This window comes from Sturnira hondurensis, unplaced genomic scaffold (genome assembly GCF_014824575.4).
Source record: "Sturnira hondurensis isolate 20B ecotype Veracruz unplaced genomic scaffold, ASM1482457v3 Scaffold0015056, whole genome shotgun sequence".
Classification (NCBI taxonomy): Eukaryota; Metazoa; Chordata; class Mammalia; order Chiroptera; family Phyllostomidae; genus Sturnira; species Sturnira hondurensis.
This window is the reverse complement of record NW_028087687.1, coordinates 2,917,889-2,930,411: the sequence shown is the minus strand read 5'-3', so window position 1 is coordinate 2,930,411 and position 12,523 is coordinate 2,917,889. Positions and strand designations below refer to the sequence as shown.

The 12,523-nt window shown below is 42.4% G+C and overlaps 1 protein-coding gene across 1 annotated transcript in view; it reads right to left on the bottom strand.

Moving 5' to 3' along the window:
* Positions 1-11,029: 11,029 nt before the first annotated feature.
* TMEM156 (transmembrane protein 156) overlaps positions 11,030-12,523 on the bottom strand; it is a 28,229-nt gene continuing 26,735 nt past the window's right edge. Inside the window, exons 6-7 of the mRNA XM_037064329.1 lie at positions 12,185-12,287; positions 11,030-11,599 (exon numbers count right to left, since the gene is read on the bottom strand). Of these exons, the coding sequence (XP_036920224.1) occupies positions 11,587-11,599; positions 12,185-12,287 (116 nt within the window). The 3' untranslated portion in view covers positions 11,030-11,586. The remainder of the gene's footprint in view (positions 11,600-12,184; positions 12,288-12,523) is intronic.

Sequence of the window (12,523 nt, the reverse complement as noted above, 5' to 3'; positions counted from 1 at the left end):
GGATTTTGCGGTGGGACTTAAGCTACATTTACCTTGTCTGGATCCAAGAGTGTTTTTCTCTGCATGAGCTGTCAGCCAAAAAGAAACAGGATTAGGCCTACCGGTGGTAGGCCGACTCACTCGACAGGCCCGTGTCCGCTATCAGTCTCCCAGGAATGCCTTACTGCAAAAGCAGAACAAGGACGCTTCTTGCATGCCTTCCCAGAGCACCGAAGTTCAGGGTGACTCAGAGATGCCATGTCACCCCCACCTGCCTTGCAGCACCAGGCTTCCAGAGCTGCCACTTGGAGGGGAAAACCAGCGCAGAAGCCAAGGCCAGATGGATGAAACCTTGGCAGAGAGCAAAGCCCAGCCTCTGCCTTTGAATCCCTGCCATCTTTATCCTTTTTCTCTCTCAGGATTTTTTTTTTTCCAACAGTCATTAAGTGCCTCTCTTCCAGGGTCTGCTTGTAAAGTCCTGTCTCTCTTTTCCATGTCCCTTCTTCCTCTTCTTTCTATGTAACTTATATTGTCCTTTCTCCATTTATCTCACCAGAAAACATTCCATCCAAAAAACCTAAATAATAATAATTAGTATGTATTTACCATGTGCTGGGCACTCTGCTGAATGATCTATATGTTTTATTCCATTTCATTTCCATAATTACATGCTCTGGTAGATATTATTACAAGAAAAACATTGAGACCCAGAGAGATTATATAACTCACCTAATGTTATGAAACTAGTGAAACAAAGGCAGGATTCAAACCCAGGTCCATGTGACCTGACTAGCTAGCATTTTAAACATTGATACAGTCTTGTAATGAAAGAGGAATTTGTCGTGTTATTTTTGGAGACATCTGAATACTTGTATGTTTAGCTCTTTTTATGTGGCGAGGTGGATTTATAGCTGAAAGATTTGGTCGTCAGCTTTGGTTGTTGCCATGAAACTAAGAACAAGCTGGGAGCTAAAGAGACACAGAAGGAAGCCATGCGAGGTTATTGGGCCCGTGGGCTGTTCTCACCACAGGCCTCTCCACCGCTTCACAGACACTTGCACCAAGCAGCTTCCTGGTCATCCTCAACACAGCATCCCCTCTCCTCGTCTCACAGGTGCCTTCGTGCTGCTCCTAAAATAGCTTCATTTCCTCCTCCCACCCCCCTGCCTGGTGCCAGGGAAGCCCATTTGTGTATCACTACCCTTCCTGAAAATCCTTAACCCTCTACTACCTGTGTAGAGCACGAGCTTTTTTTTTTAAGAGAGAAAGGAAGGAGAGAGAGAGAGGTGGGGGAAGAGAGAAAGAGGGAGAAATCAGTCTGTTGTGGAGTAAGAGGAGATCTCTGTACTAACAGAGCCCAAGATGTATCATTGATTGTAAATAGAAAGCTACAGTATGGTACTTGTAGTATATTTATCTAAAATAACATATGCACACACACAAATACACTACATGTGCACCCAGTCATGCATGCACACTCCCCCAATTGAAGAAGACCTGGACAAACACACACAGAACCGTTAACAGTGCTTTCGAGCAGGGCAGAAAGAGAGGGAGTGAATGTCAGAATTTGACATACCAACTGAAGGGCACTCCAGTGTTGTTTGCAATATTTAGATATTTTTATAATGAAAATATTAATAAGTGACCCTTGAAATGTTAAACGTTAACACAAGAAGCCAAAGAAAATTGCTTCTGATCAGGGAAATAAGAAGATAGGACCCTGCGAGAGACTTAAAGTGAAAACACACAGATCATTTTTCTATAAAAGAGCCAGAGTTGGAACGAGAATCAAAGTGATTTGGATTTCTTTGTCATCAATGTTCCTATAAGGTTCTAAAACAATTCCAATGACTACAAATCTCTTCTGGCTTTCCTCAGAAAAGCCCAAACCGAGCATTTCAAATGCGTGGTTTGTAAAGACTGATGCAGTGATGTAAACAGGAAAACTTGCCGTTTCTCTCTCATTGGAAGAGGACCCCAACTCTGTTGGCCAGATAGTCTCTCTGACCTTCTGACTAACCCTGAACAGCTCTGGGGTATACAATAACAAAGACGCAATTTCAGAAACTTCTGGAGGGAAATACCACACAGATGAATAGGCTGTGGTTCAGCGTTGTTAGCTTGGTGCACATCATATTTGCAAGAGGCAGTTTACAATCTGCTCATCTTGACAAATGGAGCACAAGGGGATTTTAATACCTGCATTTGCAATTTCTGTCTCTCTGTCTCCAAATTTATGGCAAAAATGTAGACACGAAAAATGTGTCAAGGTCGAATGAACTGAGGTTTCTGCTCTACGCCTACAGCTTCATGTCACTCAAAGGAGGGCAATAAATGAAAAGCAAAAAAAAGTCTCAGCAGATAATGAATCTGAGTCCCAATGACATTTCTGAGCTACGATGTGGATTTGTGGTTTACTTGGCATTGCCCAAATCACTTGGTGCCTGCAGTGCAAAAACATTTGAGCCATTTGGGGCCACACCTGTGCATTTTAAGAATTTCCTCAATGACTCGTGAAGGGTCAAAAACACCTTTCCCTGGACAAGTAAAAATCATTCATCAGTGGTAACAGGAAACTTGTTTCCAATGTGCCCTGTATGTCCCGATGGAGGTATGATTGATTATTTAGAGGCTTGGTGTAGTCTACAGTGCTGGGACTGAAATATCACCACCTATGTAAGACATAGGTGTTACATGCCAGTATCTGGTACTCTATGTTTCTCTCTTTTAAAAGCATTTGTTCTCTGTCAAGGAATGTAAAGACGTGTTTATTCAACAAAAGTCATATTTAAAATAACATGTTTGCTTGTCGAACAGTACCCAGCCTGTCACTCAGCTGGTCATCTCCATCTGTGTTTGCTGCAGAGGCACCACTTGGTCAGTCCCTGCCGGGGCACCACGACCTGATGAGAATAATACACGACTCCTCAGAGGCTCTGAAATTAGCTGGCTTTTAAAAAATGAAAGGCTCATTGATTTGGACAGATATCCAGGTGTTGTCTTTTGGCTTCTTGGAGGTAGTCATATATTTTTTTCCTTTCCAGAGCTAATACTGAAACAAATCACGACATAAAGTGAAAGAGAATATCTATACATTTTTATGAACTCTTCATTCACTCAATCATCCATCCACCCATCCATCCATATATCCATCCAATCAGTCCACAAACATGTAACTGTTGTGCACTTTGCCAAAGAAACCTGTGCTCAGTATGAAGTTCACTTTGCATGTCTCTCATCCAAAATTGTATAAATCAGTTTGAGCAAAGAAATCTACCAGGTATATCCATGGTTTCTGCAGCCACCCACGTATATGCTGATGACACCCAAATTCCTGACAGCACTCCAGAATCTCAGCCATAGAGTCAACTTCCTACCAGACACCTATATCTCAGTATTTGAGTCTCCCTCTAACCTTACTCTGAACGTGTCCAAACTGAATTCATGATTCCCCCTCTCCTCTTACATTCTCTGTCTTAGTTGGATGCACAGTGTTACTTCTGCCAGAAGCCTCACTCCCACCCTAGGCTGTGGCTTTTCTTCATCCTCAACACCCAATCAGCTTCCTAGTGCTATCAATTACCTCCTCGTTGTATATCTTTCTCCACCCTATTGCCTCATTCTTGTTTTGTTTTCTTCACTTTCTTCCTGTGAACTAGTGTAATAGATGCTGGAAGGGAGCAGAATATGCTGCCCTATGAGTGTAGGAGTTTAGGACATGCACCCCCCCCCCAAATATGCTACTTTGGTATGTTGCTTGGTGTGAGCGGTAGGCACTTGAAAACCAGCAAACACGAAGAGAGGCCTTCCCTGAACTTCCCATGCATCTAAAGACAGATCCCTAAATGGAACTCAGTTGTCATTGACCTCCTCCCTGGGAGTTTTCTCAGCCAGAGAGATGGACTCTTCTCGCAGGAAAGGAGACTGGGAGTGGACACCACACCCAGACAGACTTTGTCACAGTCTATTACACTCCCATCTGTTCTTCTAAGGGCCCATTTCTTTCCTAAAAATCATCTACTCTCCNCCCTATTGCCTCATTCTTGTTTTGTTTTCTTCACTTCCTTCCTGTGAACTAGTGTAATAGATGCTGGAAGGGAGCAGAATATGCTGCCCAATACCCTATGAGTGTAGGAGTTTAGGACATGCACCCCCCCCCCAAATATGCTACTTTGGTATGTTGCTTGGTGTGAGTGGTAGGCACTTGAAAACCAGCAAACACGAAGAGAGGCCTTCCCTGAACTTCCCATGCATCTAAACACAGATCCCTAAATGAAACTCAGTTGTCATTGACCTCCTCCCTGGGAGTTTTCTCAGCCAGAGAGATGGACTCTTCTCGCAGGAAAGGAGACTGGGAGTGGACACCACACCCAGACAGACTTTGTCACAGTCTATTACACTCCCATCTGTTCTTCTAAGGGCCCATTTCTTTCCTAAAAATCATCTACTCTCCCCCAAGGCATCTGCATCCCCACCTTTTTGCCTATGAAGATAGTATTTATGCCTGAATTCTAAGCCACCTCTTTGAGTTACTCATTTTTCCCAGGTTATCCCCCCAAGAGGTTACTTGTTAATAAACTTCCATTTGTTTTTCTCTTGTTAAACTTGTATTACAGGGGTCTCACTTAAGAACTCAGGAGGGTAGGTTAGTTTTCCTCCCCTGCACTAGAAACCTGGTATCAGCACCATCCCAGGTCCCTTCTGATTGCCCAGAATGGTAGTGTCGGCATAGACTTTGTGAGCTCAGATACAGTTATTCCTCTTTGTTGGTGGGCCGAGCATTTAGGGAAATCCCCAAACAAGGTCCTTTACAGTCTGGTCCCAGCCTACTTTCTCAGGCACCTTTATCAATTTCTCCCATCAATTCAGGTGCCTTCATCAATTCCTCATCAGCTCACGGGTAAACCCCACAGAAATCCTTGTGGGTTGCCCCTTGCACTGTGTTCCCCATCATCTCTATGTGGTGGGAATTTAACTTATGCAGCCACCATCATGCTCTTATTGGAGCCCATGAAGGACTGACCAGTATGAATCCAAGGATTCAACAGTATTGGTGATGTCATAGACCAAATATTCCTAAAATCAGTACAGCAGCTCTTCAAATAATGTTGCTAGATTCAGTGCCATGTTGTTACAATGTTGACGAAATGTCATAGAACTTAACTCTTGCTAATATCAATTAGACTATGATAAAACTGTTTTCATCATACCTCATTTTGCTTGAAGTTACAGAACCTGTTGACAAGGTTAAGTGAGGACTTACTGTATAGTAACTTTACCACAAAATAAAATTGTGCCTTAGTGAAATTCATCCTTGTTTTTTTAAAAATAGCTATTGTATAACTCCCCAAAAGAAACAAAATTTCAACAGTCCTCCAGTGTCTCAACTTTCTTTTACTACAGCAATTCAAAAACTGGTATTTAGGGGATACTTGGAAAGGGAAAAAGGATTTTCCTGGGAAGTGTGTTTAACCGTTAGTAAACTTTTTAAAACCCTATAGGAATTTTCCAAACCTTTCACTTTGCAACTGTGCTTTGGAACTCCCTCAAAGGGGGATTTAAGGTGCCGATTTTCTCTGGCTTGAACAGGGAAGCCTGATCCTGGAGCATTGATGTATAGCCACCTACAGCGGTGTCCCTCTGAATGCAGTCTGGATTTCTCCTCTATTCCAGAACCTTCTGCAAATAAATCATTCTTTCAGTTGTGCAGCAGCCTTTAAGGCTGGACTGCTTAATCTTTCATTGGTTAATGTTACAAGCTCAAATTATATAGTGTGGAAAAATATCACAATAGATCACAGTATTGTCACTTTTCCCCTGTAGAATGCTGGCATTCTCAAGCTGAACAAGGTTTATTTCTTACCTATTAATTACTGCAAGTCCTTGGAAGAGAGAAGAGCATAGTTATCACTATTGGCAAAGAGAGCCTACTTCTGTCTCCTGCATGTCAGGAGACACCCTGTGTGCGTGTGTTTTGGAGGACACATAGATCTTGAATTAAGGTCCCCTTTTCTGTATGTGTTCCTTCCACCTGGACAGGAAGTCTTTCTTCACTTGTCTCCCCCCTTGACTCAGGTGCCCATCACCTGGGCTCCCTCAGCAACATTCATTGAGTCCACAAACACTTCTTGGGTTATTTCTATATGAAGCACCTGTCTGGGAATTCACAGTTGGATAAAACCAGTTTCTCGGGAGCGAAGACCCAGCCTAGGCCTTCCCAGAGTAGCCTGTCTCTGCTACAGGACTCCGCCTGGCATAAGGTGAGTGTCACATCAGCAAATGAAAGGATAAGTAAAAGACCTCCATTTCAACAATATGTTAATAATCAAAAGGGAGCCCATCTAAGGTTTTAACAGATAATGAACCACAATTAGATTTCACAAAAAAAAAAAAAAAAACCCTGCTGATAAACCAAGTCTGGTTGCTGAGAGGGTAAGGGAGGCCAAGCACTGCTTGGCTGCCGTGACAGTGCATTAGGCAGGAAGGAAAGACGGAGTCTCTGACACACTTGTCTGGGGCACAGATGGGCCAACCAGGTCCCAGGGGGAGGGAGGCCTCCATTCCCAGGGCCCACACAACTGGTTCCCAGGAGAGGACAGAATGACCTCCTCTCTCCTCCCTGCTGCCCCCCCACCACTGACCACCCGCCACAGCAGCCAAGGCCTAAGGACATGGCCTAGGCGGTCTCCACCTCTGATGAGATTTCTGCCACTAAAATGTGCCATTGAAAGAACTCCTTTTGCTCACATTGGTCTAATTATTCTATTAAAAATTACTGAATAATGGAGGGCTTTCTAGTATTAGTCTATTACTTACACAGCTGTAATAAAATAGACAATTTTTAAATACTTTTTTTCCTACTCAATTTTCACTCTAGATAAAGAATGATATACTAAAACAAATCTTACCATGATGTAATCATTGAGCACGGTTACTTTGTTTTGACATAGTGGAAATTTGTTATGATAAATTGCTTAAAAATAAAGCCTATACGGTCTGTTTGCCAAATAGGATGGGAATAGAAATGATTTACTGTCTCCCTTTAGCTAATTTCAAGTAGAAAAATGTGCCTTGAACCTACTAGGCAGAAAGGGACTCTTTGGGTGCTCAGTTTACAGCCTTTCCTCATCAATATTTGGGTGTAGTTAGATTGGAACGAATATCTTTCACCACATGGGATCTGGACATGAGTTAAAAGAATTAAAGTCTTTTAAATGGTCTGTGGAACAATTACATATTGATCCTATTTTTTGAGCATCCAGGGCAACAAGCTTCATTCTGTGCAATTCTTACAACCCTCAAATAATTGAGTCTTTATGGATACTTTGTTACTATAGTATCTTTATCGCTACTCGTCCAAAAGACGAGAAGCAGTGATGTAGGGGACTTGCGGTAGATCGTTGTTTGTAGGTATCCACCCTCCGACCATCGCTGGGGCACGAGAGTCATAATACAGAACTGCTGTTAGAAGTGATCGTGAAAAGCCATTTATTGGCATTGGGGACAATCATTCTATTCCTAAAGTGATATTAGAAGTAGTGGTAGTAATATACCTGTACCTCCATAGAGAGCGTTTCTGTGATGAAGAAGCAACAGAAGGTTAAGAGTATGGACTTAGAAACCAAACCACCTGGGTTGAAATCTCAACTCTGCCACTTAAAAGCTGCGTGACTTGGAGCAAGTTACTTAAGTTTTCTCCGCCTTAATTTCCTCCCCTGTAAATCGGGATGGTGATAATAGTACTTATCTACCAGTGTTGTAAAAATAAACTATACCGCTAAGTGCTTAAAACAGTGGCTGGCACATAATTAGTACTACAGTGGTACCTTGGTACTCATGGTTAATGCATTCCAGAACACACAAAGGGTGCCGAAACCAACCAGTACCAGGCAAGCAGTGAGTGATGAAACATTCTTTTTCTTGTCAAAATGCAACAAGTACAAGGTTTGACCAGTTCTGAAGCCGACGAGTGCTGAGCTATGACTGTATTATCATTAACCCCCTCTACTCCAACCCTGGGCTATTTTGGCAGTGGTTGTATGAGCTACGACTGCCCCACAGCAACCAAAAAAATAGAGCACCGATATCTTTTAGTGTGAGCCATGGAGGTTCCCCCCACATGCACACAGCTAGAAGCGGTAAATAATCACTGTCAGAACCCCAGCCCATATGTTTCCCTAGAGCACGCCACGTCCTTTCCAAACACTTAAAGATAGCTGGAAAGAATCAGGACTCCATATAAGGATATAAAGTGGTGCCTGGCTTTGCCAGATGCCAAATGTCTGAAAGGACAATCTGTGAAACAAGTTTTTAAACTGCACAAAACAAAATAGTCAGTTTGGAATTAAAAAATGAAGGTTTTAAGTCACTACTCTCTATTGAGATTTGCAGTGGGTGGGGATGGGAAAAGATGGACGCAGAGACTGTGGTTTATACTAAACAGGGATTAAAATAAAAAGCAGACTGCACTACCGTGGGCCCCGGAGACCTTGTCTTATTCAAAGTTCTGTCACTGACCAACTCTGTGGTGTGATCCTGGGTAAAACTCTCAACCCCTGGGGCTTCGGTTTCCTTGGCTATAAAATGGAGTGCAGCCCGATGATCTGTAAAGTTTCTTACAGCTGAGACATCCTGTGACTTTATGAATTATAATAAATTTTTTATCCAGCAGGCAACAGAAACCAGCTCAGAAACTTAAGCAGGAAAAAGATCTTTTTACAAAGATATTAATGATAGCTCACAGAACCAAGTGGAAGGCCAGAGGAACAGGCTCAAAACCAAGGCAGAGTGGTGGCCAGAGGGTGAGTCTATCGGGACATCTGAAAGCAGAAACCACTCATCTCTGCTGCTGGAATGAATGTGCTCCACTCATTTTTCCCACCTTCCTGTCACTGCACCTGTAAATCAAAAAGAGAGGGTCGAATGGACCTAGGTCAGGTCACGTGCCACTCCTCTGCTGGTGGGCAAGAAACCTTGATGTACAGTCCCACCAAGATGTCCTTCAATGGGTGAGAGGTAATTCCCGAAGGGGGCATTTGTGTAGGGTTACGAGAGAATGGTAATGACCGATATGAAGCTCTTTACTGCCAATGTGCCCACCTTTGTGATACCACACACTGGTGTGTGGTATGACTTTTCTATGTGAAAATAGACAGGCTAATTACATCTGAAGAAATGTCTCTTTGGAGGGAGATAATGGCCCCAAGACAACATGGTGGACACCATTACAATAGGATGGGCAATGACGCTGCTTGAAGAACAGCCTCAGCACACCTGAAGAGATCATCCTGAGGAGAAAGCAAGCCCATGTTTTGTCTTTAGCAAGTTTCTCTCTGCACATCAACTTGCACTTGAGGAGGAGGATTCACAGAGACACCCAGTACCCTTCCTCCATGTTGATAGAGCTCTGGTTGTGTTCTGATGGTCAGTCCCTCTCTCCTCCTCAAGAACCAAGAAAATCTTGACCCTTCACGTCCTCAGGGTCCCATCCCCTCCATCACTGACTGGTTTAAGGGCAAATCTGTGATCCAATTCTAGATGCTCTAATGTGAGGAAAAATCTGCTGGGTGAGGGATAGGGGACTTCCTGTAAAAGTTTCTTTACTCTTTAAAAAGGACATTGTAATATAGGATGCGATGATTATTGATGATGCAATACTAACATTTCACACAATCGCTTCTTGGAATCCCTATGGGAAGCCTGAAGACAGCAGCTGAAGATGGCAGAGAAGAGAGGAAAGAAACTGGATGATTGATGATGTGAATTCTTGAATTAACTAACCCTGGAAACACTACCCAGAACTTCTGTTAGGTAAGATAATAAATCTTCTCGTTATTTAAGACATTTTGACTAGGGCCTGCTGTTATTTGAAGGTGAAAGTATCCTAACTAATAACCCGCAAAATGACATTCTTCTAGTAAGCAGCAGTATTATCTCCATGTTTTCTTCTGGTAACAGCCTTAACTCTCAGGAGGTGGAAAACATGAACTCTTCCAGAAGATTTTATGATGTGTCATATTTTTGCCAAAATGTTCTGTTTTCCCCCTGTTCAAACTTGCATACTTCATCTTGTCCTTCACCTCATGGAAGTTTCTTCACCGTCCTGTCTTTACTGAAGTATGGGATTGCTAGTTCACAGGAATTTTTTTAATGTATTTTTTGGTTGTCCTACCTCTAGGTAATCCAATGGCATACCTTATTTAGACTTCTTAAATGTAAGGACTTCCACTCCCCCTAAAATCACCACCCATCAGAATAGCACCAATAGCTGGAGATTATTAAGAACCATGTAGACAGAGAAGGAAATAGACCTTAATAGGTATTATAGGCCTGTGAACTCTCGGCAGGAAGCATGGAGCCTGCAAATGACACACTTATCGTACTCAATTGCGTCTGGTATTGTAACTAGTGGTATGCATGTTTCGTCTCCCCTACCAGACTATAAACTCTGTGGGCAGAGAGCAGGCTAATTATATCTTTGAATGCTTCATAATATCTGTTAAAGTCTATTATTTTAATAAGTAAGTGAAATTAGCTTCCAGAAAACTCACACAATTTAGCAGAACTTGAAGCTTAATTTATGCCTTTGGTAAGCCAAGTTCCCACTGATTTCCAAGTCATTTGTCTGAGCAGAATAGGGGATGTGCAAAAACACAAGAGCTTGGCTTCTTGGAAATTGTATAGTATCCACACCTCGTGGAATGCAACACCCCTACGCTCCTGCTGAATATTCCAGACCTGAGCCTGACTCACCCATTAATCAGGGACATGCAGACAAGAAAAAGTGAGACTAGCAGAATTCCCAAGTCTGGGAATCTATTCAGCTAAGCAATTGTAACCAAATAATGAGGATAGGAGGTTAAATTCTACTTTAGCTCTGAGAAGGTATTTTTATACTTTTCAATAAGAACTGCCCTCTCATATATATGTGTTTTTCTTATAAGGAAAACTATAACCATTCCTGATATCAATGATAGTGTAAAAACATGAAAGCCAAAAGAATCAGAGCACACATTTTGCTATTCAATTTAAATATCGAAGTTCCACTTAATAGTTCACTTAAATTCATTTTATTTTAGTAGCGTTGATAGTTTTTAACATTCTCAGTGCCGAAAGGAGGCCAGATTTATAAACCCAAACAAATGTAGAAACAAACACCCCAGGCCCTTTCAAGTAGCTCGCCAAAGAGAAACAGTCCATCTGCCCAGGAAAAGCCATCAAACCAGAATCTGCGCTGTGAGCCAAGGAGAGAAAAAAGTTTCATGCTTGACCCTGTTGTTGGTTCCTCAAAATCAAAATCTTGGAGCCATTGTAAGCTGCCTGAAGATGGACAGACAAGGAGAACGAGCGTTCTTTTGCTATTTCCATGGATTTCATCAGCTTGTTTCCATGGCTCATAGTGGCCTCCAGGGAAAACACTCCCATTGCTTTGATCTCATGGGTCCAGTGAGTGCTCTCGAGTTTGTTTTTGCTAACCAGTTGGCGACCCTGCTATTTCCTGTCATGCATCCTCAGCTGGACTCATGTGTTTACCAGTTAACTCATTCCCAAAATAAAATTATGGGTATTTTTCAAAAGGGCTTGGTCCAAGTTGTCCGGAGGACTTCAGAAGGATCTTCTGAAGATTAAGAGGGGGGAAAAAAGGCAAATATTAATCACATAACACTTTTGCTAAGTATTACCTGAAAAGAATCAGTGGAAAACCATTTAAAAACCATTTATCAAAACTATGTCTTACAAGAACACCAAAAATCTCCCTCAAGTCACTGATTAAGGGTTCTTTCCAATCCTATGTTATGTAATAGAACCTCCATTACATCTAAGAAGACAGTGAGGTCAACGGGTAGTTCTGCCTTATGAATTTACATGCTCTTTTTTCTCTTGCTCCATCTGAAACGATGGTTGGCCTGCTGAAATTACGACTCAACCCCAGGACACAGTGCCAAGGGATGCACTAATAGCTCTGGCGTACACGTTAACAGACTAACAGACCAGTTCACTGGTCCTCCTCTCACCTGGGAGAAAAAAGTAATTTTATCTCATGTCATCTCATTCATATGAGCTGAATTTGAAAGTTCATCATTTTCAATTTCTACTCTCAGAGAGAAACATGGGTTTGAAGAATACTTGACTTCCCTGGATCTCTTCACGTTTGTTGTAATGAATAAAGTTGAATCATCAACAAAGCCGAATGGTCACTCACCGCATGCACTGCTCCTGCTGATGCACCAGGGAAAGAACTTCAAGCTCTGGGATTGGGGAAAGCACTTCTTTGACCTGAGGCAAGGGCAGCCTGTGCATAGTCCCTGCCATCAAAGAAGGAGAGCTGTTTCAATCTATAAGTATCCAATAGCAATGCAAAACCGGGCACAATATTTTCTACTATAGTATCTCTTGGTTCTCTACCAAGCCCTCCACCTATAAAGGATTTCAGCAGTTTTCACCATTCACTAAATTTCCTGCCGACAACTCTGACACCTTTAACCCAATTCTCTCAGCTCTATTTCTTTTCCTTTCACCCCTCCTCTGGTCCTGCTTCCTG